Raw genomic sequence first — 10,661 nt, forward strand, 5'->3', positions numbered from 1 at the left:
GCTGCCACGTAGCCTGTTTTTTGGAGTGGAACCATTTTCAGCAATGGTCATATGATTCAACATCTAAAATGATGTCACATTGATGCTACATCATTGCAGTACTGTTAGCAGCAATGGATTGTTTTCTGAGGTAACATTGAATTTGACATTTTTTCATACCACACTTTCCCGATTTCTAAGTATGGTCTGAAGCAATGTTTTTTTCTAGAAAAACAGTACCAAATAAGATGCTATTTCTGAAACACCACTTCTTTTTATGTGATACCTACATAGCACTGTTTCTCAAAAAACGGTGTCCATGCCAAACACCACCTTAGATTCTTCACCATATGAATAGACCAAATTCCCGTCATCTCTCTATGTGGCAAAACCCCATACAAGCTCTTCTTCTTGAACGAAGAATTTCTCAAAGCTCTGAGCATGCTGTCTTCGTCCATGCCAATCACAACTTAACTAATTGTTTGAGACTCGGGGAGACATGCTGTCTTCGTCCATGGCAATTGGCAGAGTTGCAGGTTTTCAATTTGCAATATAACAAAGAACTAGGGGGATCACCTAATTGTCATTTTTTAATTATTATTATTTTTTAATCTGCACTAATCAACCAACTTGTGATGCTTATCCAATTATACATCAACCTGTAGATTTTAAAAACCGAAAAATGATTTTTGGGATCTGATTTGACAGCAAGCAGAAAGTAAGGAAGGGGAAAACTTTTTTTTTTTTTAATTTGCACTAATCACAACTTAATTAATTGTTTGAGACTCGGGGAGACATGCTATCCTCGTCCATGGCAATTGGCAGAGTTGCAGGTTTTCAATTTGCAATATAACAAAGAACTAGGGGGATCACCTAATTGTCATTTTTTAATTATTTTTTTTAAATTTGCACTAATCAACCAACTTGTGATGCTTATCCAATTATACATCAACCTGTAGATTTTAAAAACCGAAAAATTATTTTTGGGATCTGATTTGACAGCAAGCAGAAAGTGAGGAAGAGGAAAACCTTTTTTTTTAATAAGCATCTTTTATGCCCCGTATGGTTCATGGGAATAGCGGTCTGAAATCGGAATTAGAATGGGCTATTCACATTTCAACTATTTGGTTGGGCGGAATCGAAATCTCATTCTCATTCCTGCTGAAATGATATTCTCCCATTTAAGGGAATGGTCATTCCTTGTTCCTTTCTTAAGAATAAAATCCTATTTCTGTTAATTTTTATTTTTATTTTTATTTTTATTTCTATCTGAACTAAACAAATTATGAGAATAAACCATTTCAATTTTAAAAAATTTGAATTTTGATTCCAATTCCGATTCCAACTGAAAATTCGATTGTAAATATATGTGATGAGAGGCAAAATAACCCTAATTATTAATTTTAACAGCTGAACAATAGCAGAGCTAGTGACCCACCATCCAAATGGCTAATTGATAGCTTTTTAATGGATAAAGAAGATGAGCCCTAACAACTGACATGTATTAATACTAATGGCATTGTGCTCGTAAAGTCTCATGGCTTTCTGATTATAAGTTTCCTCTTAATTAAATCGTGGGGTTATTTAAAGCTAAGGACTATAAATGGCCACGTATGGTTTGGTTGGAATAAGGCTTTGTGTTGATTTGATTAGCTGAGTTCAGATGCTAAGTCCAACATCAGTCCAGCCTCCGGGGTTGTGTCGTAATGTGATCAGGCTCTGTAGTGTAGGCAACCTTTCACTCAATTCAAGAAAGCCTTGAAATGTTGGGGGAATGTCAGACGGGTCAATTTTTATTGTATGTTTGTATGATGGTTAATAAAATTTCAAGGTGGTCATTATCTTAGTAAGTTCTCTTGCTGATTGTAGCGGAGACTTGGTATGGAATCCCATCTACCTGAGTTGAGGGGTTTATGTGTTTGGGGATGGGATACGCGTGTTGCATGGTTTTTAAAACCCGATAAGATTGGAAGGTCGGGAACCAATCAGGTGATCAGTTTCATTTTTTCTCAAAACCGAATTTTCCAAAAAACTATAAAAAGTATTGATTTGGTCAGTAAACTACTGAATTGGGTGATTGAATCATTTGAACTGTTTGAACCATTCAACGGTTTTGATCATTTTTGTATTTTTTTTATTTTTTTTGTCAGAGCGAGTCGATTGTTCAATTCAAACAATCGGACCCCTGACTATTTCAGTCTCCAAGTTGGTTTTAAAAATCTTGCCCTGTTGTATAGCCCCTTGGAGAAAAAAAAAACATTGCAAAATTATGATCAAATTGGATGGTTGGACCATAAAAATCGGGAAATAATGAAAAAACCTTGATCTGTGAACATTCTGATTTTTAGTCGGTCAGAATCGTACAACATTGCCTATGGGCCCATGGATATAACAAAACAGAGCAGCAGATTGTGAAATTTCTAGGATTCATGCCACACTAAAGCGGTGTTGTTCAATATGAATTGTTTTTCTTGTTGCAAGTTAAAAAAACAAAACAATACGAGTCGCACTTTGTGTAAGCCACATGCGGGTTGTGCCGTGCCGACCTAGCACAATCCAATTTACACCTCTACTTGAACCCACTCAATACTAAGGATGGGGCAGGGAAATTCGATGATTCTCTATCATTGGTGAGGAATGGGTTGCCTTGCCCCTGAACTCACCCAACATTGAGGAGTGGTTATCTTGCCCTGAACCCGCATGTCACTAGGGATGGGGCAGGGATGAGGTAGAGTGTCTTAACTATGGGGCAGGAAAAGGGATGGGGTGCCCTTCCTTGAACCCACCCCGTTGTCATTCCTATATAATTGTTAATTATTAGTGGAATTAATAAAAATGTTAGCTTTTATAATTATTTTTATTTACTCAAAGTTAATCAAAATTTTATTTAAAAATAATAAAAATTATTAAAATTACTATAAATTATGAATAAAACTAAATTTATTAAAAAATATTTGTTCATATTCAATTAACAATAATTATTTTTTTATAAATTAACATTAAATGAAAAATAATATTATTAAAATTTTCAGATTTTCCCGTGCATCGCACGGGTCCCTGCTAGTTGATTCTTAAAACAAAAGTAAAGTGCAAAAAACCGTGTCATTGGTCATATATATATATATATGTGTGTGTGTGTGTGTGTGTGTGTGTGTTTGTTGTTTTCAAAACTCAAACAAAAATGTGTTGTGGAGTTTCCAGTTTAAAAAACATGTTCCATAAACCATATAATTTCTAATTTATAAAATGTGTTTTTGTTTTAAAAATCATCGTTTTGATGGTCTCAATGTATTGTTTTTATGTATTTATTTTTTGAAACAAAACCGACTTCTTTTTAGTTTAAAAAATAAACACAGTTCAAGAACATATCTTGCATGAATGATTTTGTTTTTTGTTTATTTTTGAAATAGCCACATCAGCAAAAAAATATAAAAACATTATTGAATTGTATTTCTGTTTTGAAAAGCAGTTGGTTTGTCTTTTAAAAAATAATATAATACATGTATTAGAAACCATTAAAATAAAACAAAAACAAATTTAAGAAGTGTTCTACAACATGAATGTCTTTATTTTTTATTTTTTTGAAATTTCCACATCAGTAAAAGAAAAAAAGAAACAAAATCATGTGCTTGAACTGCGTTTTTGTCTTGAAAGCAAAAAACAAGTTAGTTTTGTTTCTTTTGAAACCATCAAAATATTAATGGTTAAAAATAAATAAATTTTGTAGTGTAGAAACAATATAATTAATGAACATGATATGAACTAACCAACGAGACAGAAACAAGTTTAAACTAGAAATTTAAAAACATGTTTTGGTTTCAGTTTTGAAAATAAAAACACATATAAATCAAGTACATGTTTTCTGTAATTTTGTTTTGAGATAAATCTGTTTTCCAACATGGTTTCCTACTGAGAGATCCACTAGAGATAAAAAATCATATGATTAACATGTTCTTTAAACGAGAAATTTGAGAAAACATTTTTTTTTATTCAGTTTTGGAAACAGAAAATATACATATAACTAAAAACATGTTTTCTGTTTAGAGAGCCAATTTATTTTCAAATTAGCTGGTTTTGTTTTGTTTTTAAAACTCACAATAAAAAAAAAGAGTTTTTTACCGTTCAGTCCACCCTTATGTAGAGCTAGGATTTCTAGGGGTGGACTGGAATCCTGTCCGTGGACTGATGTCGGATTTACGGATTTATGGGGGGGGGGGGGGTGGTATCAGATTTATGAGGAGGATTGCAGTCCAAAAATCCCTAAAAAAATTATATTGGAGAAACACCGCATCAAGCAAAATCAGCTTACCCCATTCATATTAACATCTATTTAGGAGGGCTGAGCTGATAAGTTATTTAAAAAGGCTGAATTGGATGACCCTTTAAATGACTGACTAACAGCTGACTTGGGTTTTGGATTTTTTTTTGGGAGAATGATGGTTCAGCACAGGGTCAGAATTCATAGGCTCAAAGTACATTTGGAGTAAGTGCCAGCTCGGAATTGATGCCAATTCACAAGTGGGTATGGATGCATAGAGTGTGGATTTTTTACCTTTTAAATGTTTATAACTTAAATAAAAAATCTGTATTGGGCCTGTTTGTATGTTTCTATATTTTTTCACTAAAAATAGCTTATAGGTTGTTCGTGTGGGACCCATGTTGAAAATCTCAAAATCCAGAAACCAGTACACTTCGATCCTCCCAAATGGGCACTTATATCTAGTTTTCCCATATTATGGATTTTTTTAATTTTAAAATCAGTTTTATCTTTACTTATTTTTAAGTAGTGGTGACCAAAGTTTTTAAAACCGAACTGGACAGGAAACCATTCTGGGATCTGATTCCCGGGTTGAATGGTCCGAACGGACGACCCGCTTTAATAAAAAAATAAAAAAATTTAAAAACCCAAAAAGGCCAAATTAAATCTTGAGTCAACCGATTCAACGGTTCAATCACCTAAGTCAGTGATTTGCTGACCAAATCAATGATTTTTGACTAAATAACAGTTTGGGAGTAAAATGGAACAGGTCATCCTGGTTTTTCGGTCCGACCATCCGGACCGGTCCAATATAGTAAACATTTGTAATGACCCATATTTCCTCATCCCTTACTATTCATTTCCTCTCTCTCAACTTGCAACCACCCTTTTATTGGTGTGGATGTGAATGTGGATGTATCAGGTCCAAGCTCCGTATTCATCATACTTGCTATCCTCTTTATAGCTTACGTTTTAATTATTCTTCCCTTGTCTTTCGCAATCTTTTTAACGGAGACTTCATGCTCATGGGAGAAAAGAGTCGGTTAATCTCGTCTTATTCATCTAGTAGTTTGACAAAAGTCAAAAAAGGCAAAATCTTGTATGTCTAAAGTATCTCGGTCCACCAATATTTAATGGGTCCCACTAGCATGTCACCACTAAGAGTAAAATGTACAAAAAGCCATCTTTGAAACAAGTGTGTGCTTTAAGTACTTTGAGATGGTGAAAAAGATTCAACTGTTAACTTTTACAAAGCCCAAAATTAATGAACTACGAACTGGTCTGTATTGTTTCAAAATGACTGAATTAGCTGAACTCAACTACTTGTTGTCACTTGATATTTTAGTGAACGAACATTTGAGTATGTCAGATTTAGGGATGGCAATTTTTCCATCTCCATCCCCGACGGGACCCATGGGGTGGGGATGAGGATGGGGATTAATAGAAATCTCCGATTGAGGTTGGGGATTAATAGGAATTCTCACCTATCCTGACTATGATTATATATATGTATATGTGTTAAATGTTATTTACATTAAATATATTATTATACTATTTATATTATATATATCAAAATATATTTAAAATATTATTTATAATTTAATTTTTTTATTTATTTAAAATGAATTTATTTTAAAAATATTTTAGGGATTCAGATCCCCATGGAAAATCTATTTCCGTTGGGAATTAGGAATGGAGGACAAATTTTATCCCCAATAAAGATCAAGAACAAGGATGGAAGTTAATTTCAGAATAGGAATTGAGGACGGAAAATATGATCCCCACCCCGTTATCATCCCTTATTGTCAGTACTCATTAGGTAACTTTACTCATATTTTTGTTTTCATATATGTAACAATTTATCCGCAAAAGACAATCTGTAAATAATATGATTAAGCCTATTAGAAGTTTTGAAAAATTGGATGAATTATGTGACGATGCTGATTTCTTAGGTGGGGCCATCTAATGGCGGGTCTTGATTCTCCTTTAATACAAGATAGAATTGCTTGGTCCTTAGACTGAGTCGTAGTAAGTAGGGAAATGTACTATAAATCAATTGAAAAAGAATCCAACTACAATACATTTTGAGTATTTAATGTACTATAAATCAAAATTTCAATCAATAGCATATGGTCTTGGTCCTAAAATGTTAAATAATGTTAAAGACGTCACATGATCTACTAAATTTTCATTGATTACTGTCACATTATTACTATCGATTCATTTTTGAATAAATTTCATAAACTATTCTTATGGTTTAGTTAATTGGCTAAGTGTACCCTTATTGTTTGAAAATTGACTAATGCTATCCTTACTATTTTTGACAATTGACTAACTCTACTCCTCTCATTAGAATCCGTTAATGCTCTATTACAGTCTGTTCACATGTGACTCCACATGACCTATAAAATTTTTTAAAACCCAATGTGACCCTTGTCCTCTGAGTCCCCCCCCCCCACTCTCTCTCTCTCCATTCTAAGACCTCCCCCTCTGCCTCTGGTCTTTCTTCCATTTTCTCTCTTTCTCTCATTGTATACTTGTGAGCTCTGTGAATATCATGGTCGGCTCAAAGAGTTGGAGTCGCCACCAATTTTTTAGAGGAATGGGCCCTCATTTTCGGGTTTGGAAAATGGTTTACTGGCCTTGATAGCGACTCCGTTCTTTGCCAAGGAAAGGCACTGAACCAAAAGGCTTTGGGTTCAAAGGATTGGGAGAATGAAGGTGTTAGGCACCCCTCTCTCCAAATTGCTATAACAGCTCACTACGGGAGTATTTCAGGCTTAAATTCCAACAAAACACCAATTAATGGGACTACACAGTTCCTGAAATTCAACAAAAACGTTCCCAACTTTGCCCAGAATTGGTTTGAGGTAATGTTATTGGTTCTTAGGTACTAGTTTCCCTAAGACCCTCGTTTCTCTACCTCTTTTTCTCAATCTGTAGGAAGCTGGAATGCAAGTTTCCCAAAATCTAAGGATTTTAAGCAATCTGAAACTAGACCTAAGCAGAGAGATGGGAGGGTGAGAGGCTTACCTCTCATGTACAACTTGAAACCAATTTTCCAATAACTGAAAGGACGTCAAATGGAGCTTGAGCAAGGTAGGAGCTGATTTGAACATTTTTTGTGTTAAGTTTGGAAAGCAAGGGATGAGGCTTGAGCTTGGCTTTAGGGATTTTAGAATTTTAAACAAAATGGGGGGTTACAGAAGTTGGAAAATTGTCCTCTCTCCCTCTCAAGCTCGAGCTGGGCTTCTATTTATAGAGAAATTTGAGAGAAGTGGGTTTGAAACTCACCCAGCTATAGTCTGTGGTTCAGCAGAATTTTTTCATCGAAATAGGCAAGGATTTTGATAGAGAAAGGCTTATAGTTGACCTTTCCTTCTTTGTGCAACAAATTTTTTCGATTTTGGGTGGTTTCTTATGGGTTTCGTGAGTCCAATGAGGGATTAGGGCATGCCAGACGTTGTAGTCCCGTCTTTGGGGCTGACAATGGCAAAAAACATAAATTTAATGAACTTTTAAAATATGTTTTGTCCTTTCTTAGTTTTAAGTGGGGACTTGTTTGGTATTTTGAGCTCTTTAATCCTATTAGGCTCAAATTCATTGGGACAGGTGTTTTAAGGGGGTCAAGTAAGGAGCTGACGTTAGTCCCCTTCCACTTAAGATGCTAGGTTGGACAGTTGATGTGGTGATCCAACGTTAAAATGACATCTCTTTAGTTTAACGGTCGAATGGATGAATTTGGTCATGAAATTTGGCATATTGGGGTTTTGTTGGGTCTCTGAACATAGTGGTGAGGTATGATTGAACAAATGGGGTCGAGATGATTGAAATCTATGGTTGACAAGTTCGGATCAATAAAATTTGTTGAAATATAATCTTTGTTTGATGAAGGGTTAAATGAGAGAATTTTGGGATGAAATTTGGTGGGTCTGATGAAAGTGATCGATCTTTTATCATAGGTATAGATTTACTGGTCTAGTTTAGATCATGGTCTTATGGTTTTCCGATCAATGAGAGGATCCTAAATGGAATCTTACTTTTTTAATGGTCAAATGGAAGTGTGGTCATAAAATTTGATATATTGAGGTTCTTTGGGTCTCTGAACATGGTGGTGGGGTTTGACTAGTCAAATAAGGTTTGGATGATGGAGATTTGTGACAAATAGGCTTTTAATCAATAAAATTTGTCAAAACATAACCAATGTTTGATGTTGGGTCAAATGAGGGAATTTTGGCATAAAATTTGGTGGTAGGTATGGATAGAGACTATGAGGCTTTTGGAACGGTTTGATCATGTTAGGTATGTACAGATCATAGGTTTTAGGTTTGAGGAACATCGTAGTGTTCAGTGCGTCGAAATGGGATCTCTGATGGATGTTGGCTAAATCTAGGAATTTAGGATTCAAATCTTGTGTGATAGTTTGTTTGAGGGTTTTGTTTCACGTGATGGAGTTTTATTGGGGATCAAGTATAATGATGTGGCATAATCAAGACCATCGAAAGGGAATCATGTAGATTTAATAGTGGATTTATGGGTATTTGGGCTCAAATTTGGTTTGTTAGGATTTTTGCATGCTTTAAAGTGATTGGTGTGGTCCGATCAGGCATCCAAAATGTAGGAGATGGGTCAAAGAAGGGACCGAACAAAAAATAGATGCTAACAATACTTTCATTAGAAGCTTGGCGTTCATCAGATCCACAACATATTGATCGACTCATATTAGTCTTTGGTTATCTTCCATGTTCAGAACCGCCACTACAATGAGTTGTAGCAGCGACAACAATGATGAAGCAATAAAATAAGAGAGAGGACGTGGAGGAGACAAGGAGGAAAAAAAGAAGAGAAAGTGTGAGAGAAGAAGAGAGATTAGAGAGAAAATGTCATCGCCGCTTCTGGTTCGAGCCGAGGTCGATGATGAAAGGTACTGGTAACGGTAAAAAGAGGAATGGAGAGAGAGAGAGAGAGAGAAATGGGAGAGAATGGCTGAAGGGGTGTCACTGGTTCACCGCCACTCCTCTGTTTTTGTTTGAAATGGGGTCATCACCAACGCTGGAGCGAGAAGGCAATCTAACCTCGACCGACAGGATGGGAGCGCCTTGCGCCGCATCCTCCGCCCCTTGGCACGTGTTGCCGTCCATGACATCGCGCTTTGTGTCGCATCCTCCGCCCCTGGCACGCGTTCCTTACGTGAAGGCTGGCATGTCCTTGCCGAGATCCATAGATGACTCCGCCGAAATTGGAATCGACACAAACCAAGATGAGAAATCGCGGTACATGATCTCATCATCGAGATTACCGTTCTTCCTTGGTCCATCATCAAAATTGAGAGCACAACTTAAGGGGTTGTATTGAAATTTCTGAAGCCTACCACCTCCGCTGCCTCTGTTGTTCTTGTTGATTCGTTGGATGAATGTCTTCCATTTAGGCCCCGCCATGATCTTTGACCACTGCCTTGCCTTCTTCCATGCTTTCATCCGCCATCCGTCTTTGCTCTCCACCAACCGAATTCTCTTCCACCCCACCTGTCCAACGATCTTTGATTGGTCCAGACTTAAATAGAATATGCAGAAACAACACTTTCTCTTGGCAAACGCAACATTTAGTAATTCTTTACTCGATTCCCTTTCTTTGTTTTCAAAATTAGGAGTCTCCGTTGCCATCCGATTGATAGATTAAACATAGAGGATACAAATGTACTTCAGAAGGCAATTGACTTCTCACTCTCTCTCAATACCGACCTCCCTCTCTCTCTCTCTCTCTCTCTCTATCTATCTATCTTTGTTCCCCTCTCTCCCTCATCTCCCTGGTCTTTTTTCCCACCCTTCCCTCATTTATTTTTGCATTTTGGATCATCGTCCACCATCGTCTTCAAACTCCCGAACTTGAGCTAGATGTCATAGCGGCGGCAAACCGTAGATTCTCCGGCAGGCAGAACCCGATGTTATCAAAGGGGTTTTTAGGTGCAAAAATGATAGGGATGTAAGTGCTGAGATCGCCTACAGAGCCACTGAGTTCAGCATTTCTTTCTTGTTTTCCTTGTTTTATTTTGAAAATTTGAAAAAAATGAAGGGTAAAATAGTCTTTTTAATCTTTATGTTATCAAAGGGTTTTTAGGTGCAAAAATGATAGGGATGTAAGTGCTGAGATTGCCTACAGAGCCACTGAGTTCAGCATTTCTTTCTTCTTTTCCTTGTTTTATTTTGAAAATTTGATAAAGAATGAAGAGTAAAATAGTCTTTTTAATGCATAAGTTAATTTTTAAACAATAAAACTACAATTAATCAATTAACTAAGCCATAAGATAGTTTAAGAAATTTACCCTTCATTTTTTTATATAGGACGCAGTTCGTGCACTATAGATTTATCCTCAAAAGAAAGTAAAAAAAAAGTTAATTTACTCATGTACCGTGTACGGAGAAAA

The 10,661-nt window shown here is 36.0% G+C and overlaps 1 protein-coding gene across 1 annotated transcript; it reads right to left on the minus strand.

The window, feature by feature from the left end:
* Positions 1-9,423: 9,423 nt before the first annotated feature.
* On the minus strand, positions 9,424-9,900 carry LOC104612679 (uncharacterized). The gene has a single exon (XM_010280198.1). It carries the CDS (start codon positions 9,898-9,900, stop codon positions 9,424-9,426), a length of 477 nt encoding a protein of 158 aa, XP_010278500.1.
* Positions 9,901-10,661: the final 761 nt, after the last annotated feature.

This window comes from Nelumbo nucifera, chromosome 8, assembly GCF_055504915.1.
Source record: "Nelumbo nucifera cultivar China Antique chromosome 8, China Antique-T2T, whole genome shotgun sequence".
Lineage (NCBI taxonomy): Eukaryota > Viridiplantae > Streptophyta > Magnoliopsida > Proteales > Nelumbonaceae > Nelumbo > Nelumbo nucifera.

Bases quoted from the DNA above. Each gene is read 5' to 3' on its own strand.
- LOC104612679 (XM_010280198.1), bottom strand. From the start codon at position 9,900: ATGGCAACGGAGACTCCTAATTTTGAAAACAAAGAAAGGGAATCGAGT.